General features: G+C 42.3%; 1 protein-coding gene across 1 annotated transcript; it reads right to left on the bottom strand.

Moving 5' to 3' along the window:
* Positions 1-366: 366 nt before the first annotated feature.
* On the bottom strand, positions 367-16,996 carry OCIAD1 (OCIA domain containing 1). The gene is made up of 8 exons (XM_079989850.1): positions 16,794-16,996; positions 15,012-15,096; positions 13,304-13,357; positions 12,295-12,342; positions 10,364-10,490; positions 4,273-4,487; positions 1,807-1,959; positions 367-533 (listed from the first exon to the last, which is right to left on the bottom strand). Exons 1-8 carry the CDS (start codon positions 16,854-16,856, stop codon positions 496-498), a joined length of 783 nt encoding a protein of 260 aa, XP_079845976.1. The 5' UTR covers positions 16,857-16,996; the 3' UTR covers positions 367-495.
* Between the last annotated feature and the right edge of the window lie 1,692 nt (positions 16,997-18,688).

Genomic DNA, 18,688 nt, shown 5'->3' with positions numbered 1-18,688 from the left:
CTTTAGGAACACGTAACTTGTATACATGCACAAAGTTTAATGACAGACTTAAATTTATGCTCCATCAACGTTTCTGGAATTGGATTGCAGCTCTAGTTTCACCACCTGAATAGGTAAATTAGAAACATGCAAGGAAGAAATAAAATTTAAATCTTCAGTGAATTCCCTTTTAAAATGAGGGATAGACTTAAATAATTTTGGTTCTCTCTTCCATTTCAGCAGCAGTACAATCCAAGTAGACTATAGGCACAAGATAATTGCTTCTGTGAATTCCAGTTAGTCACCTTCTTTCTTCCTTTTTGTCACTATTTGGTCAAAACATGTTTAGACTAACAATCCAGTCTGATAGTTTGCCAAAACAAAAAGGAAGACCCAAGTCTTTTTATTGTAAAGCAAGTGCATTTCAGAATACAGAAAAACATTCAGGTATTTGACCAACACTGATAAAGCTGAAATTTTTGATTGAAGAAATGTCTTCAGAAGATGTAAAGATTTTCAGTCTTCCCAAGCATCTCCATACTTATTGACTTTAACTATAAAAGAAGAGGCCAAGAGAAGAGAAACACCGTAATGAAGATTAGGAGAAGCAAGGTCTACTGCACTAACAAATGTTTAGAACAGGACAGAACCATGTGACAGCAGATCATGTGACCTGACTATTGGCTCAAGCCAATTGAAGATGATCCAAACAGTGCAAATTTCCACTGCCACCATTGTGAGATGAAATGTGCAAGTAGCAATTCTGGACAGTTACTGTAGCTATGGCTTTCTCAGATTTTTTAAAGGCATTATGGTCAGTACAAAACATCTATGTCACCATTATGGTACTGTAGCTATCTGTATATCACAGGATGCAGATGTACTTCTGTCAGAACATTTATTTTCATGGCTGAGCTAAGCCAACACACAAGGCTACTGTCATTGTCAAGGTGACCACACAAGCTAATGCAGCTGGGAAAGGGGTAGTGTTTTATCAATCCCAGTCAATTCACTAGTCAACTTCCTTCCATCATATCAGACTAAAAATTCCACCTTCCATAACATTAACAATTGTGACTTCTTTTGAATTTACGCATTGTTTCATATTATTATTTTCCTGCATGAAAATACAATGCCTGGATGTTCAAAAACTGACCTAGCAAAGTACACTGAAAGAGAGAATAAACTCTTGTTCTTGCATAATGCATTTTCTTCTAAAGGAAAGGTAATTTCACTTCCATTTCATAGCTTTCCCTGGCCTATACAGTATTGTTTTTTATCCAAAAAACACAGTCTGGAGGTCGGTGCCAAGTGCAGCTTCCTTCCAGTAGAATAGTAAACAGAAAAAACAATGGCATATCCTTCAGCGTTATACTCTGCATGCTTAAGTTAGTTTTTTTTAAAAAAAAATCCTGAGAAGACTTTCCAAAAAGCCTGGCTAGGTTCAAACATCTGATCTAGATGTTATTCTGGCTTCTTAAGGGCCCACAGATCAGAAAGAGACCTGTAGGCTCACTCCTTTCAAAGGTTCCCTGGGCTGATGCTTAACTAGTTTTCTCCTAATAGAAGAATTGAATTTTTCCTTGGCTACTGATTCAACAAACAAACTGGAGAGTTGCAGTAATTATATGCTACAGAGATTTCAAATAAAAATACATGGGCAAAAATTTGTCAGCTTACTTGAAAACTGACCACCCATCAAAGAAAAATGATGGACATGAAAATAAAAAGAACACTGCTTCTTGTTTACTACTCCTTAGAATATTGGGAGTCCCTAATGGAAAGGCAAGATTAAACATCAAATATTTAAGTTATTTAACAATTTACCATCTCTCTTTACTGGTTTTTCCTGTGAAGACTTCGATGGAAATTCTGACTTCTGTGTTATTCCTGCCTCATACATCTCTCTATTGCGACTCCTTAATTCATCATACGTGATTCCTTTTCTTTTTGGACGTTCTTCCAGAAACAAAGCAGGTTCTTAAAGGGAAAAGAGGAGAAATCAATGGATAACAAACAATACATGTAGATGGAAATGTCTATTTTAAGGGAATGCTTTTGTTTGAAGCAGTACTCCTGACATTTAACTGTGGAATAGTCAGTTTTAGAATTTTAGATGCACTTTACATACCATTATGTTTTGTGCACATTCAGATTGTCAAAAGTCATCCTCAAAGCACTGCGTTAGATGAGCCATGAGTTAGATGAAGTGCCTATTGCTGTACTCTTATTTGTTGTTGTCGGTTTATAACCTTGAACTTACATCAACTATGGCTTAGCATTACATGCAAATACATTGGTACCTCAGTTTATGTACTTATCGTATTTTTCGCCCTATAGGACGCACTTTTCCCCCTCCAAAAATGAAGGGGAAATGTGTGTGCGTCCTATGGAGCGAATGCAAGCTTTCGCTGAAGCCTAGAGAGCGAGAGGGGTCGGTGCGCACCGACCCCTCTCGCTCTCCAGGCTACGCGGACCTCTCCGCAAGCAGCGGGAGCGCCCCCACTGCTTGCAGAGAGTTGCCTGCATGCTGAAGCCTGTGCGCGCTGAGCTCAGCACGTCCAGGCTTCGCGGACCTCTCCGCAAGCAGCGGGAGCGCCCCCACTGCTTGCGAAGAGTTGCCTGCATGCTGAAGCCTGCCCTTGCTGAGCTCAGAGCGTCCAGGCTTTGCGGACCTCTCAGCAAGCAGTGGGAGCCAGCGCTGGGCTCCCACGGCTTGCAGAGAGCTGCCTGTTTGGGGGCTGGGGTCGGGGGAAGCTCGGGCCTCCCCCACCCCAGCCCCGCGCCTGGGGGGAAAATATTTTTTCCCCTTTATTTCCCCCCCAAAAAACTAGGTGTGCCTTATGGGACGGTGCGTCCTATAGGCGAATAATATGGTAATTCGTTCCGGAGGTCCGTTCTTAACCTGAAGCACCGCTTTAGCTAATGGGGCCTCCTGCTGCCGTGCCGCCAGAGCACAATTTCTGTTCTCATCCTGAAGCAAAGTTCTTAACCCGAGGTACTATTTCTGGGTTAGCGGAGTCTGTAACCTGAAGCGTATGTAACCCAAGGTACCACTGTATATAATCTATACCCAACCACCGTGTGTGCCTGCCCCACCCAAAAGCTAGAGAGCTGTGTGTTAAAAGCGTGGATCGAAACTAAAAGTGCTCACAAAGCCAAGCGGCTCGTTCCGGCCCATTTTTCCAAAGAGCGCCCTTTTTCCAACTCTGCCTGGCAACAGGTTATCTACAAAAGGTGCTCTCCTGCTTTGTAAAGCAGCTGTTGCATAGAGAGGGGAGGGAAATTTAAAATGGTGAAGAAGCCAGACGAAACTCTGGTGGAGGCCTGTAGCAAATCAAGTTGTCAGACTCAGGTACAGGAGCAAAAAACTAATGCATCTTGTCAGGGAACTGCCATCGGAAGGGCAGGCGGTGGAAGGGCTCACGGAGGTTAGGAGAGACTCGGCAGCAGAGGAGGGAACCAGCAGGGGGAGAGAAGGAGCTCCAAGGGAAAGTGAATCGGAGGGATGGCTCAGAGAGACTTCCAGCGAAAACAGTGGGGAAGTTTCAGGACCTCCTATAGGGACACCCACCCCTCGCCGGAAACTGTCGCGCCGAGAATCCCGAAGACGTGTTTCCGTTAAGGAGCTTCTATGCTGGAAGCGTTTCCGCAAACGCCCACTGTCGGATTCTGCCAGCGATTGAGGGAGTCATGTTTTAGGGGGCTCCGCTATAGACAGAGCTTTGATAACCAGGTCAGACTCTGAGGGACTAAGCTTTACGCACAAGCAGCTCATCATCCCATCACACATCTAGTAGCTGGTTCCCTCTGAAGTTTTCCCTCAGGATCACTGGCATTTCATCACTTCTGCAGTTTTATCTGCTAAAGGGACCGATTAGAGATCTTGGGGCCAAAACAGTCTTAATCTATTCTCAAAATTTTAGTGTTTTGTTGGAAGCCACCCAGAGTGGCTGGGGAAACCCAGCCAGATGGGTGGGATATTATTATTATTATTATTATTATTATTATTATTATTATTATTATTATTATTATTATTTCAGGGGCTACAAGATCCTCATGGTCCCTTCCAACTCTACAATTCTATGAAATCTGCCCCCCCCCCCCCAATGACCAGTATTCTCAATGGCAGGCATGTTTTCAGGAAACACGATTGCCAGTGTAACATGAGGCTCCAGCCTTTAAAAAGAACTGGAATGTTCACCTCTATAAGTCTGAAAAACACTGAATCCATTCCATATTTTTGATTAGAGAACAGCTCACTGTATTAATGGAGCTCAAGACAAACGCTACCTTGAGGGAAACCATCTGTTATTCCAGAAGGAGAAGATTCATTCATGGTAGAACTAAATGGGACTGGATCATCACTAGAGGGAAAGTCTGTCGCTCCATAATTATCAACATGGTACTTGGAAGTATGTGCTTGTGGTGGTGCTGCTGCTGCTCCTGTTGGAGTACTTTCAAAAGGTAAAGGCACATCTGAAGCGTCTGCTTTTTTAGAGTAATACCTGGAAAGACAAAGACAGTTTTTCAAAATAACTGTACTTTAGTTCTTTTTTCAATTTTACACAGAGAGAGAGAGAGAGAGAGAGGGGGGGGGGGAGTGTATGATATAGTGGGTTCCTCTCACCCTATCCAGAATAATAATAAAAAATCTATTATAGTTGGAGCAAACTATTATTAGGATAAACTAATCAGTTATAGCAAAAGAAGGGAAGGAAAACAGGAGAAGAGCCTAGGATAAGGGGAGCAGAGGGGTTCACGTCATTGTTATAGCAGGTGGAAATCTTTATTTAACATTGGGACTCAAAAATTATCGTTCTGTAGCTTCTGCTACATTTATTACAAAGACGAATTCTTCTTTGGAAAAATATTTAAAATCCCACATTAATTTCCTGCCTTAACCCAAGGCTCTCTGCTCTTCTCCTTTTCCTCTCTGCTCTTTGACTTTTAACGGCCATTAAGTAGATGATTTTAAATTAATGTGATGCACAGGATTCATTTGGTTTAACACAGGGACGGAGAATCGTTTTCACACAGTATAGGCCATATCTTCATCTCTTCCAACCTCTGCAGGCCAACACTGACAGGTGAACAGGACCACACATTTGTCAATCAGGTGTGATCGCGCAAGGGTGGGAGGAGATGGTAACCAAGCAGGATTGAACCTCCACCCATCAACTGACATCATCTAATTTGCAGGCAAGGTGTCGTTTTGAAAAACAGTCTTGCGGGTCAAACAGGCAATGATCAGCCCCATGGCTGGTAGATTCCTACCCTTGATTTAACTGAATTTTTAGCACTGCCATAATCACTGAGACCTCCACTAAGATTTGCCTGATTTATTCAGAGCTCACAATCTCACACATGCCTTTTTGTGGCCCATAATGTTTAGAAGCTTCTACACTGTAGAGATCCACACCATGCTTGTCTTGCTTCACATACCACATTTCAGGTTCCATGTGGCTTCCTGGAGAGGCAGAGACTCATGGCGGAGGCATACACGTAGCAACTAAGTGCTTCTAAATGTTAGCAGGCCAAATGGAGATCACTTACCAGAGAGGCAAACCCATCACAGAAAACAAACAATGTGGGCTCTGGCCCCCAAGTTGCAAGTTGACTGCAAAACAGGACATCCACTGTCCATACTAATGAAAGGTTAATGTGGGTCCATCAGCTCAGCACACACAGCAGAGGGGCTTTTTTTCACACTGCTGCCGCAAAAATCACAATTATCAGTCTCAGTTTGATTTATTGTGTTTAGCAAGCAGCCATCACACACATTAAAATAGTAATAACAGAAATACTGCTAATAATAGTGGTTTACATTTCTACTCCCCGACCTTTACATGATATATCATTTCCCATTCCCCCTTTAAGTTTTATTACATGAATCTGTAAGGCCTTGGCAAAAAAATTTGATACAAATCACAATATTAGATTAATACACACAGTTCCGTGTCTTGTGTTAATGAACACTCCTAAATTTTCTCTACGGGATACCAGATCATTTTTTAATCCGTTCTGCACATTCTATACGTCTAACAACAGGAAAGATAAGGACTGCTTTATTTGACCATGCCTGGCCAAGTGCTGAACTGCATGCATTTCCAGATTACACTGGACAAGCACATCTAGGGGAATCTCTGCATTTATTTCTAACAAAATAAGTTTCCAGCCATTGTTTACAGAAATATAGGATGGGAAAAATATGGACAATACCTGACAAGATCTCAAAGGCGTGGAGCAGGCATAGGCAAACTCAGCCCTCCAGATGTTTTGAGACTACAGTTCCCATCATCCCTGACCACTGGTCCTGTTAGCTAGGGATGATGGGAGTTGTAGTCCCAAAACATCTGGAGGGCTGAGTTTGCCTATGCCTGGCTTGGAGGGAAGGTGTTACTCAACAGAACTACCCAGCTGTAAGCAGGCATGGATGGCTACAGTGATCTGCATCAGCCATTGCCCACAATAAGTAGATTTATTTGAAATAAACAAGGCGTGTGCATACAGGCTGCAGGATACAAATTTTATAAATGTAGTATTTGGGTTTACTTGAAACATTTAAGTAGAGAATGCACACAGCCTTGGCGAAGCATATTCCAAAATGAACTGCAAACCAGGTTTGTTCCTCATTTTTCCTTCAGAAAGGAAACTGACTTACCAAATTAAACTTATACTTCTTCAGGGGGATGATCTAATAATAATGTAAATATATGGTCCAAACTGGGAACTCAAAATCTCTTCTCTCAGAGCCTCAACTGTGCCACTTCCACCTCTTCTTACCCTGGGGGACCATAAAGTTTGTACTCAGTGTTAAATCTGAGTCATTTTTCACCAAACATACTCCATTTCTATGGATCTCTTAATCCTTCCTGTTTCCAGCAGCACTTCTTCTACCTTTTATCTTGCTGAATGATATGCTAAGTTTCCAAACTGAGTTTCACAGCGTTCCTTGGGAGCTAATCAGGAATTCTTCCAAGAGAGAAATAGGTGGTGGCAGACAAGCTTCTGTGAACAATGGTGTCCACAATTGCTGTGGCAATTGGACACAAGGATGTACTAAGCCACAAGGATGTACTAAGTGCATTCTAAGATGCAGTTTCAGTCCACCCAGAGCAACAATGAAAGCTCACAATCCTGAATGGCACCCTATCACAACCAAGACAATGAATCCCCTCATCCTGCAGATCCTGCAGTGATGTTATGCTTTACAACACACCTTAGAAGCCTCTGCAGCATGCAGGCAGATGCATATGGGCGCATTAGGTGACAAATCCAATCCAAAGGTGTTCCCTGAGTGCAAGGAGTCTAAAAGCTATTGATTCCAATGTGTACATTGTGGGCCCAGCCCACATGTCTTTTATCTTTTGCCAACATAGGCAGGGGCAAAGCACAGGAAAAGCAGCAGGCTATGTAGTAAAAGGGACGCGGGTGGCACTGTGGGTTAAACCACAGAGCCTAGGATTTGCCGATCAGAAGGTCGGCAGTTCGAATCCCCACGACGGGGTGAGCTCCCATTGCTCGGTCCCTGCTCCTGCCAACCTAGCAGTTCGAAAGCACGTCAAAGTGCAAGTAGATAAATAGGTACCGCTCCGGCGGGAAGGTAAACAGCGTTTCCGTGCACTGCTCTGGCTCGCCAGAAGCGGCTTAGTCATGCTGGCCACATGACCCGGAAGCTGTACGCCAGCTCCCTCGGCCAATAAAGCGAGATGAGCGCCACAACTCCAGAGTCGGTCACGACTGGACCTAATGGTCGGGGGTCCCTTTACCTTTAAGCAGTAAAAAGGAACACTGACGTGGTAAATACATTAAATATTAAAACAACAACGCCACACAAAGGAAGCTACAAAAATTCAAGTGCATATAACCAGTGGCGTAGCAAGGGTTGCCAGCGACTGGGGCTGCACGGAGGGAGGGAAACAGAGCATGCATGCACATTCAACTGCCTAGCAGTGTCCACCTCACCCAGCAGATCCCAGCCACAGAGATAAGAAAAGAAGAGTTGTTCTGTTGTCTGGAGAGGTCACATCCTGGTTAGCATGAAGCACATAGCTGTACTGAGGCAGCACCTGGTGTTGAAATGTTGTGCCCCTTACAATTTTGCACAGGGGCAACTGCTCCTCCCTCAAATGCTACACCACTGCATATAACATCTGGAAGTCTATCATACTTCCTTCCTCCTATACTTATTTCCCTCCATATTATACTTGCAAGACATTCCAGGTATTGTGGGCAGAGGAGAATCAAGCACTGAAGCCAGCAATGTCAGCTGATGGGCAGCAGGACAGGGTTTAATCCTGCACTGGCTGTGTGTCCTGTTCCTAGCAGGGAACAGGATCGCACAGCCAATGTAGCAAGACTTAAAACTTTGCTCATCGGCTGATAAGCAGAGATTAAAGCCTTCTCTTGCAAGTGGCAGCAGAAGAGCTAGAGAGAAGAGGAGGAGGAGTTTGGATTTGATATCCCGCTTTATCACTACCCGAAGGAGTCTCAAAGCGGCTAACAATCTCCTTTCCCTTCCTCCCCCACAACAACACTCTGTGAGGTGAGTGGGGCTGAGAGACTTCAGAGAAGTGTGACTAGCCCAAGGTCACCCAGCAGCTGCATGTGGAGGAGCGGAGACGTGAACCCGGTTCCCCAGATTACGAGTCTACCGCTCCTAACCACTACACCACGCTGGCTCTCTTCCCCACCCACTGCTCTGCTGTCACCTGCCCCCAGGAGATGCAGCACTGGGGAGAAGCACTTTAAGTGAGCCCCCAGTCTCATTTCAGCAGCACTTTTCAAAAGTGTCATTTCAAGCAGCTCACACACTTTGGCAAGCAGGCATTGCTGATGCTTGCAGGTGAACCATGCGAGCTCTGATATTGAAGGCAGAGAAGAGGCTTGCAAAGCCTCCTGCCTTCAAGATCAGAGTCTTAAAGGGAAGTGGGAGGAGGCTTAAAAAAAAGCTTTTGCAGGACGAACTTAAGCTTCACTGAAAAGTGCAGATTTTAAAAGAAATACTGTATTGGACGGAATACACCGTATTTTTCCGCTCTGTAAGATGCACTTTTTCCCTCCTAAAACGTAAGGGGAAATGTGTGTGTGTCTTATGGAGCAAATGTAGGCTGCGCAGCTATCCCAGAAGCCAGAACAGCGAGAGGGAGCGCTGTGCTCCCTCTCGCTGTTCTAGCTTCTGGCTTAGCCACGCTCTGTCCCTTCCCCCACCTCCCACAAAAGCCAGCAAGAGCAGCGCTCTCTTTAAGGAGCCGTGCAGAGCGTGTGTGCAGCTCTTGGGGGCTTTTCCCCAAGGAGGGAGAAGGGCAACCCGCTCCATACGGCTCGTGAAGGGAGAGCTGAGCAGAGCCTAAGATGCATACAGGCTCTGCTCAGCGCTCCCTTTAAAGAATTTTTTTTTCTTGCATTCCCCCTCTAAAAACTAGGTGCATCTTATGGTCAGGTGCATCTTATGGAGCGAAAAATACGGTAAGCAGCACCTTATATACAGTGGTGCCCCGCAAGACGAACGCCTCGCAAGACGAAAAACCCGCTAGACGAAAGGGTTTTCCGTTTTGGAGGTGCTTCGCAAGACGAATTTCCCTATGGGCTTGCTTCGCAAGACGAAAATGTCTTGCGAGTTTTTCCGACTTTCCCCCCCTTTTTCTAAGCCGCTTATCCGCTAAGCCGCTAAAAGCCGCTAATAGCGCTAATCCGCTAATGGGCTTGCTTCGCAAGACGAAAAAACTGCTAGACGAAGAAACTCGCGGAACGGATTCTTTTCGTCTTGCGAGGCACTACTGTACCCTAATATAAGCCGCTCCATTCCTCGCTGCTCCTGGCTGCATACTTGGGGGGGGTCGCGTTACGTTGCCGGGGGCCTTTCCCCTTCCTGCTCTCTCCCTTCCCGGCCTTGGGGGAGAGGACAGGGGACTATTTGCTGCACTCCTGGCACTGTTTGTCTCACACCCCTGGCTGCATACCATAAGGTCACGAATATAAGCCGCACTTTAACTTTTCACGGTCGGAATTTGGGGGGGGCAAATGAGGCTTATATTCAGGCCAATACAGTAATACAAGCAAAAGCAATCTGACCACAACTTTCCCCCTTCCCTTTCTCTTGATAAAACATAAGCAGAATGAGCAACCTAACTTGAAGCAATCTGAATTTCAACGAGAGAGTTAGGGACTTCCTTAACACAACTCCCCTTTAAAATCATTAGACCTCTGAAGTGCTTAACTTTGGCTGGTACGTGCTCAAACAAGCTCTACTTTCCTTTCCTCTGTGTGTTGCTGGAGGGGGGAAAGGAACACCAGTGCTCATGAGTGCTTCAGGTTTTAATATTTAAAGTGAACTTACTTTCCAGAAATTCAGAATTTTGAGCAAATAAAAATTACTTACTCAGGTTGAATAGGTTTATTTTTCCTCAGAGCTTCTCCCAGTGGTGAATTCTCTAGCCTTTTAAGCTTCTCTTGGCATGCCTTCATATAAGAAAACTTTCCACCAATGTAGCCACAAAAGCCAGCAACTTATTATAAAGAAAACCAGAGACTGATTTAAGACATCTGATGCTCTGTCACTTTAAGAAAAATACAGGTATATTTAAATATAAAATATATAAAAACATACGCAAAGCCAAACAAAGCTTCAACTTAGTGCTAAAAAAAGAAAGTTCTTAAGTCTACAGTTTTTATCTCTTGTGTTTCCATGGCATCAAAACAAAGGCCTTACAAAGTGGTCAGGGTAAGAAATGACATCAGGCAGAAACTGAGAAAAATGAGGAGATGTCGATTTAAAAAGAACAGGGAAAGCTGTCAATTTCTTATTAGCAAATACTCAGTATTTTTTCAACTGCTGGCCAGCAGGGCAGGGTGGATAAAAATCTATTTAATTTTTAAAAAATAATCACCATCATCATCAGGTTTTTTTAATTTAAATTGGATTTTTAAAATAAAATGCTTTTGGAGGAAAAATCTTTCTAAAGTTAGTTTACTATTTAAGTTACATTATAGTCCAAAGGCTATTCATCAGGAAATAAGGAAACATATGCTATAATGTTATTGTTTTAGTTAAATAAATTGTTTAAATTGTTATTAAGGGAATGATTATTCTTCTCTTTCCAATAAAATACTGCAGAAAAGTTGTCCAAATATAAACAGTTAACTTATTAAAGCTCACAATAATTTCATAATTATCTGTCTATGTATTTCTAATAGCATAACCAAATCAGTAGTATTTGATATAAGTGTAAAAACTACTCTGAGAATTTATTATGGTCACAAATGAAACCTTCATCTGGTCGTAAATAATAAGATTACACCAGCAAGAATGAGTCTTTTTGTAAAAAAATGATTTACATCAAATCCACCCTGCAGCAGGGTGACAATTACTTCTGAGGAGCTATTATAAAACCAGGGCTGTAAACCTATAAATACTTCCTGCTGCTGAATTTGGTGACCACAAAACTCAGTGAGGGTTACTTCTGAGTAGAGATGGATAAGAATGTGCCATAGGTTTCCTTTGAAGCAAATCCTGCTCCAACTCCATCACTAATTTGTTTGTTTGGATCTGTATCTTTGCAAGAGGTGTGCTTTCCTTTACAGTGGTACCTCAGGTTAAGAACTTAAATTTCTTCCGGAGGTCCGTTCTTAACCTGAAACTGTTCTTAACCTGAAGCACCACTTTAGCTAATGGGGCCTCCTGCTGCCGCCGCGCCACAGGAGCACGATTTCTGTTCTCATCCTGAAGCAAAGTTCTTAACCCAAGGTACTATTTCTGGGTTAGTGGAGTCTGTAACCTGAAGCGTATGTAACCCGAGGTACTTTCCAAAACCACATGCTACTTGTCTCTACTTTCATCTCCAGTGAAAGCTTCAATTCCCGCAAAATAAATATTTCCTGCAATATGTGCAGTTGTTACACATTAACGACAATAGATTTAGAGACCTTCACTTAGTGGCTCTCTAAAGAACTTTTTTGGGGGCAAGGAAACCTTGCTTTGCCAGGACTCAAGCATCATTTCAAGATGCCCAAGACCATCATTTCAAGATGCCTCTCACCATGTCCATCGCACAGCTCTGAAAGGCACAGAGCCTTTTTCATGAAATATGGTGGCGAACCGAAATCTCAGTTCTGAGCAGGATGGTCAGGTAAAAGGAAAACAGGACTCGTGCATCTTTAATGGTTGTGCAGAAAAGGGAATTTCAGTCATGACTGGTATCCCTGCTAAAATTCTCTCGTCCATAAAACTATTAAATATGCAGCAGTCCTGTCTGTTTTTCCAAATGTGAGCCTTTAACTACAGCTACAAAGTAGTGAAGGGTTAATACTTACATAAAACTTTTGGTAGAGAGCCAAACTTTGAATGTGTTGTAAGAATTCCTACAAATAATAATAAAAAAATGTAAGGAGCAGTAACCATACAAAATATGAACTGAAACCTGAGCTGATAAATGCGTAACCATGAATCGACTCATGGCACTTGGGGTTTCAGTGATTGGTTTAGGTTTTTTTCCCAACTATACATGTGACCTGGAGGGAACAGTGAAGACCACTGGAAAGCTGTTGTGCGTCAGTTTGAAAATAGTTTTCTAATATTCCATTTAAATGCTTTGACTAAAGAAGTTGGGAAACTCCAGTTCTCTCTCTCTCTCTCTCTCTCACACACACACACACAAATTCTATTCTTCACCAGCTTTTAACATAAGGAAGGCGCTAGATATGTAGATGGCGCCATTCATTTCCACAAAAGCAGAAGATCTGTGCATGCAAAGGAATGTGCAGTATTGAATCAGGACAACAGTTTTTAATAGTATTCAGGATGAGCTACATGTTGCAAGTGACTTGAAATATTCTACATACTGTACTAAATCAAAGCATAAAAAATAGTCTTCCATAAATGCCCAAGTCTTTTTTTGAAACTATCTCTGTTGACTATTTCTGAAGAAAACTGAGTAGCTCAAGTTTCCCCTTACAAGTCTATTATTCTGAAGTTGTCAATGTATTTTCAATGTATTGCCAATGTCAGTGTTTTCAAACACTGGCTCCATAAGAACATGATGTTAATCCAGGGTTGGATAATATTTTTTCAGCTTGGGAGCCACATTCTGTCATGGGAAACCTTTTGGGGACCGCAGGCCAAGGGTGGGTGCAGTCAGGGGCCAAAGTGGGTCAAGTAATGGATGCAACTCTTTCCTTTGTACGGTAGGCTACATTCAATAACTTTCCCCCCACCCCAAACATATGACTAATCTTTTTCTATAATTAATTCATATATATTATATATGAATTTTTTTTCCAAATAGCAGACATCCATATTCAGTCAAAGTTGCTTGAAACTTACCTTTTTTAATTAGTATTTGGGTGACAAGCATGCCAACAGCAGAAAAAGGCAGCGCTGTGAGTGGGAATAGGAGAAAATATGTATTTATATGGAGAATAGAATTGAATATATTTTCCAGATCAAAAACAAATTGTAAGCAAATTAGGAAGAAATTCCCTTTGAGTGCAGTAGGACTTCCTTCTCAGCAGACATGCTTATGATTTGTACAGCACAGAATCCTTTCTAAAGTACACACAGCCAGAAAAAAAAGCTTTGGGTTTTGTTTCATTTTAAGAGAAAGTGCAGCTCAGAACAAACGTGTTTACAGTCGTACCTTGTGACTCGAACGTTTTGGCCCCGTTTTGCCGCAAACCTGGAACTGAGTGTTCTGGTGTGCAAACATTTTTCAGAAGCTACTGCAGCTTCCAAATGAGTGCAGGAAACTCTTGCAGCCAATCGGAAGCCATGCCTTGGTTTTTGAATGTCGAATAGACTTCCGGAATGGATTCAGTTCAAGAACCAAGGTACGGCTGTATTAGGAAACATGGAACCCCTCAAATATGCTGGCATCATACTTTTTAGAATAAATATAAGCAGCATACAGCCTAAGGCATACTTTAGAAACCCTCCAATTTGTTTGCTTTCAGTTAAGAAGAGCTGCAAGAGATAAATGTAAAATGATTCCTTCCTGCCAAAGAACTATCGTATCTAGATCTCAGTATTTTGGTTTTTTTATTAGCTTTCACAGCATCGAAGATTTATTGAGAAATGTAAACTGAATATTATCCTGGTTCGGGGTTGCAGGAATTAGTACCCTATCCACCAGTATGAACGCCAGCACAACTGCAATGGCAAGTCACAGTTGCTAGAGACAGCAAAGCAACTGGGCAGCAACATTGCTACAGAGGCACTATCCCAGCATACTCAGTAATGGACAGAATACTGGACGTAAGAAACCAGAGTTCAAATTCCTCCCCAGCCAGGAAGCATACTAGATGACTTTAGGTTAGTCACTCTCTCTTTCTCTCTTAAGAGTTATTTTAAGGATAAACTGAGTAACCCTATTTTGTATTCAACTTCTTTTTAAAAACGTGGCATACAAGTACAGTCGTATCTTGGATCCCGAATGCCTTGCAAGTCGAACATTTTGGCTCTTGAACACCGCAAACCTGGACATGCGAAACATGCAAACATTCCGGTTTGCGAACGTTCTTTGGAGCTTCCTGCAGCCAATGGGAAGATGCGCCTTCGTTTCCAAACATTTGGAAGTCAAACGGACATCCAGAACAGATTCCGTTCGGCTTTCAAAGTACCACTGTAAGACCTACAAATAAGGTGTGAAAAGTGTACTTCAGGATGCCACAGAGAATAAAATATTGATATTACCTGGAGAATTCTGTCCCAATGTCCTCTCGAGATACTGAGCACAAGCGATTCCAGGGCATATCTATCGGACTTTATTCACCCAAGTGGCTTTGGCTATTTGCACGTTGTGTTATGTCATTTTTCTAGGAATTTGTGGCTCATTAAAGAGTAGCTTTTAAATATTAATGAACGTGTTTGGAGAGCTGTTTGAAGTTTCTCTCACACGACTTAGTAAATAGCATGAATTTCCCAACGTGAGTTATACTTTTTATTTCCAGATTTGGACAGTCATTATTTGACACACTGTTTGGCAAAACAACAGACATGAAAAAGTAAACATTACTTATTGGAGCATTTCACTTACATCTGTACCAGAGGCTCTCAGTATTGCATTCTTCAAAGACTCTCTTTTCCTCCTCTGTGGGTACATAGGAATGGCTAAACTGGCCCTTTAATGGGAAAAAACCAAACATAAAGGTTCAGTGTGTAACATACACTAGCAATACTGTCAAATGGTAAATACAAGTATTTACTACCATTTTAACCAAGTGTCCACAATAAACATTATTTTAGAAAAATGAAAACCAAGTGAGAATATCCCTTTGTTTACCCACAATAGGTGACTGGAGCACAGGAGTCTAACATTTCCTGTTCACTCTTGCATTGTTGTTCTTTTAGACACACTTGCATAAGTTTTACCTATGTACCCAAATATATACACCTACCAATGTTGTGTTGATCTATTTCAATTGCTTCTTCTTTTTTATTTGCTCATTGCAAACAGGTGAAAGTCTATAAATTTTTATAATAAACCTGATTTGCAACTGGAGTTGAATAATTTCGATTACAACTGTATATATGTGTGTATATATGCATATCTGTAACTCTGGATAGCATCTCATGAAGTGAACTGTAATAGAATTATTAGTATTTGAGGTGAAGTTTGTGCTGTATAGTAAAAGGGAGCTTTAAAATGGTAGAGTCTCAAAGCAGCTTGCAATATAACATAGGGCCTAATGCCCCAAGAAAATGAGTATGACATCTGGTTTGACATAACTCTGGACCATGGTCCTACAGATGTTTTGAACATTGATTTATATATGTTATGAGAACTGTTCTAAGAGTTGATATGCATGCCTACAGTCATATAAACACCAGCCCTAATAACACTTGTACAAAGTTTGTAACAATAAAATGTGCTCCAATAAGGATTGGAAACTCTGTACATTTTATATCTTTTGTGCAGAGAAAAGTCAACATGGTGAACAGTTAAGTGTTGCTCTAGGCTCTGGAACACTAGGGTTCCGATCACTACTTAGCCATGAAACCCACTGAGTGACGTTGAGCAATCAGAATAAGATCTATTACTAGATTATTGATGCAAATCTCCTCTATCTTCAGCACATTGTATTTTATTTTATTGCTAGGGCTGGGGGCTGGTGTGCAAGTAAAGACTCTTCTTCCGATTCTGAATTTTGGGGTCCTCAAAAAAAAAAAAATGACAACTTTGCGGGTATCAGGAATATGGCAACCCTAAAGCTCAACAATTGTGGCGGTTTCCTTACACTGTATTTTATTTTATTGCTAGGGCTACGGGCTAGTGCAAATAATGATTCTTCTGATTCTGAATTTTGGGGTCTTCCTAAAAAGATGCTCGGCAACTTTGCGGACATCGGGAATATGGCAACCCTAGGCAAAAAAGCTCAACAATTGTGGTGGTTTCCTTACACTATATTTTATTTTATTGCTAGGATTGGTGCATACAAATCTTGATCACTTTGCAGGCATCAGGAATATGGCAATCCTAGGCAAAAGGGCTATGTATCTCAAAAATAAAATAAAAATTATTTTATTGCTAGGGGTTGGTGCATGTAAATATTCTTCTTCCACTTCTGAATTTTGGGGTCTTCCTAAAAAAACCAAAAAAAACTTGACAACTTCTTGCAAGAATATGGCAACCTTGGGGCTAGGTTTCTAAAAAAAAAAAAGACAAAGCTCAATAATTGTGGTGGTTTTCTTACACTGCATTTTATTTCATTGCTAGGGCTGGTATGCAAAGCTCGACCCCTTTGCGGGCGTCCAGAAAGTGACGTTTTTTGAAAGATGGCGACTCTAGGCCAGAAGGGCACGAAGCGGCAGAGCGTACCTGGCGAGGGCCTCCGGGGTCGGGTCTGTGGGCCCCACCGCGCACTTGCCCGGGGGGCTCCATGTGGGGTGGGAAGGGGCCTGTCAGGAGCGCGGCGGCGGCGGCGGCAAACGAAACGGCGACTTCCTATTGACCGAGAAACAAGGGAGCGTGAGGGGAGCGCGCAGAAACCGGAAGCGCGGTTTCCACCCACCGGAAGGGCATGGAGGGCGCCCGTTCCCATAGACGACATGACGCCTAGAAGGGAAACCCGGAAGCCGGCGGAACGGGGGTCGGAGGAGGCGGGAGAAGACGCTGCCTCCGAGGGCGGCCCTAGGGAATAGAGGTCTCGCTCCCCTCCCGGAACCCCGGGGCCGCGAAACCTTTCCTGCCCCCTCGGCCGGTAGGGAAGCGGCGCTGGCCGTGGGAACGGAACCCGGAGGGAAATGGGGGAGAAGACAGGCAGCGGATACGTGAATACGTTGTAGATATTTTCCCACATTTTTGATGCTGTTTTTGTGATATACAAATGACATGAGAAAACCTGGCATGCTTATTTGTATAACGTTATTCTTTTCTTTTTTTCTAAAAAAATGTTTATTGGTTTTACAACATTATAAACAAACAAACATTGGCTTAGGATTTTATTTATGTTAAGGGGTGAATTAATATGTTTAATTTCATAATGTGAAGATCTAAGAATGTCATTGTTTAAGTTTAAGAATTGTGATTCGGAAAACCGTTAAAAGGATATGCAGCGAAATTCAACCAAGGGGAAGCGAGGAAGTCACCTAACAATGTTAATAAGTGTAATTTTCAATAAGGCTATGATTTATGTTTGTTTGTCTTATGTATAACGTTATTCTTGTTTATAAAACAAAACCAAACACCGTGGCTCCAAAAGACAGGCAGCGGATACTTTAATATGTTGTAGATATTTTCCCACATTTATTATGCTATTTTTGTGATATACAAATGACATGAGAAAACTTGGCATGCTTGTTTGTATAACGTTATTCTTGTTTATAAAACCCAATTAAAAACGAAACAAAACACCGTGGCTCCCAAAGGGTGCGGCAGCAGGAGAGGATCCAAGAACAAACGAGACATTTGAGTGTAGTGTAGTATAGTATTGAAATACTTGTTTCTGTGCAGAATATGGATGTTGTGGGAATCATTCCTACTATTTTTGTATAAGCTGCACGGTTCTACATTTGCCAGATGCCCCGCAATCGTGTTATAAAGTAGCTGTGTTGTCTGTTTACTTTCCAGTGTAATTGGAAATTGGTCCGTCAGCGAACTGTGAGAAATGCTACGAAATTAAAGTGGAGGCAATGGATGTACCCGTTTGCATTGTGACAGACACAAAACCCCAATAAAAACGAGTAAAAAAAATCAGGGCATTGCGAGCAATTTTTTATTCTGAAAGTATGGCCCAGAGGGGTGGGGGGGAACCACCGAATATTTCTCATACGTGTTTAGTTTGAGCTTGAAGCAAAAGAGAAAAAAAAATTATTTAAGAGAGTTTTGAGGTTGCAGTCCTACACACGGTTACCTTGGAGAGTGCTCCAGTCAGGGCTGACTTGAGTAACATTTTGACTTGGTAGAGCTGCAGTTTTTAACAACTTACTGTTTTTGCAGCATTAGGAGTCCCGCAGCACTTTTTAAAGGGAAGGGTGCCCTTGCACATGTGCAGAGTGCCTAGTCTCTCAAAAAAAAAAACCCAACTCAATAATTCCTCTGCACATCTGTGGACAAGCAAAGTGCTTCTGTGTATGAAGGCATAAGTATGATTTTTACCTCTTACTAAGAAATAAACCACAACATGTCCATGAGCATAGCTGGGGAGGGGGGGAGCTGCCAACCAATCAAATCAATAAAAATACTGAGGTTCTGCCCCCCCCCTTATCATGAAG

This window comes from Podarcis cretensis (assembly GCF_951804945.1).
Source record: "Podarcis cretensis genome assembly, chromosome: 9".
Lineage (NCBI taxonomy): Eukaryota > Metazoa > Chordata > Lepidosauria > Squamata > Lacertidae > Podarcis > Podarcis cretensis.
Note: the sequence above shows the minus strand (reverse complement) of the source record. Positions and strands in the feature narration are given on the sequence as shown.

Coding starts and splice junctions, on each gene's coding strand:
- OCIAD1 (XM_079989850.1), bottom strand. CDS start 16,856: ATGGAGCCCCCCGGGCAAGTGCGCGGTGGGGCCCACAGACCCGACCCC. Junction 15,097..16,793: donor ACCCCGGAGGCCCTCGCCAG/GTACGCTCTGCC, acceptor TTCCCATTAAAG/GGCCAGTTTAGCCATTCCTA. Junction 10,491..12,294: donor CTCTCTACCAAAAGTTTTAT/GTAAGTATTAAC, acceptor CTTTATAATAAG/TTGCTGGCTTTTGTGGCTAC.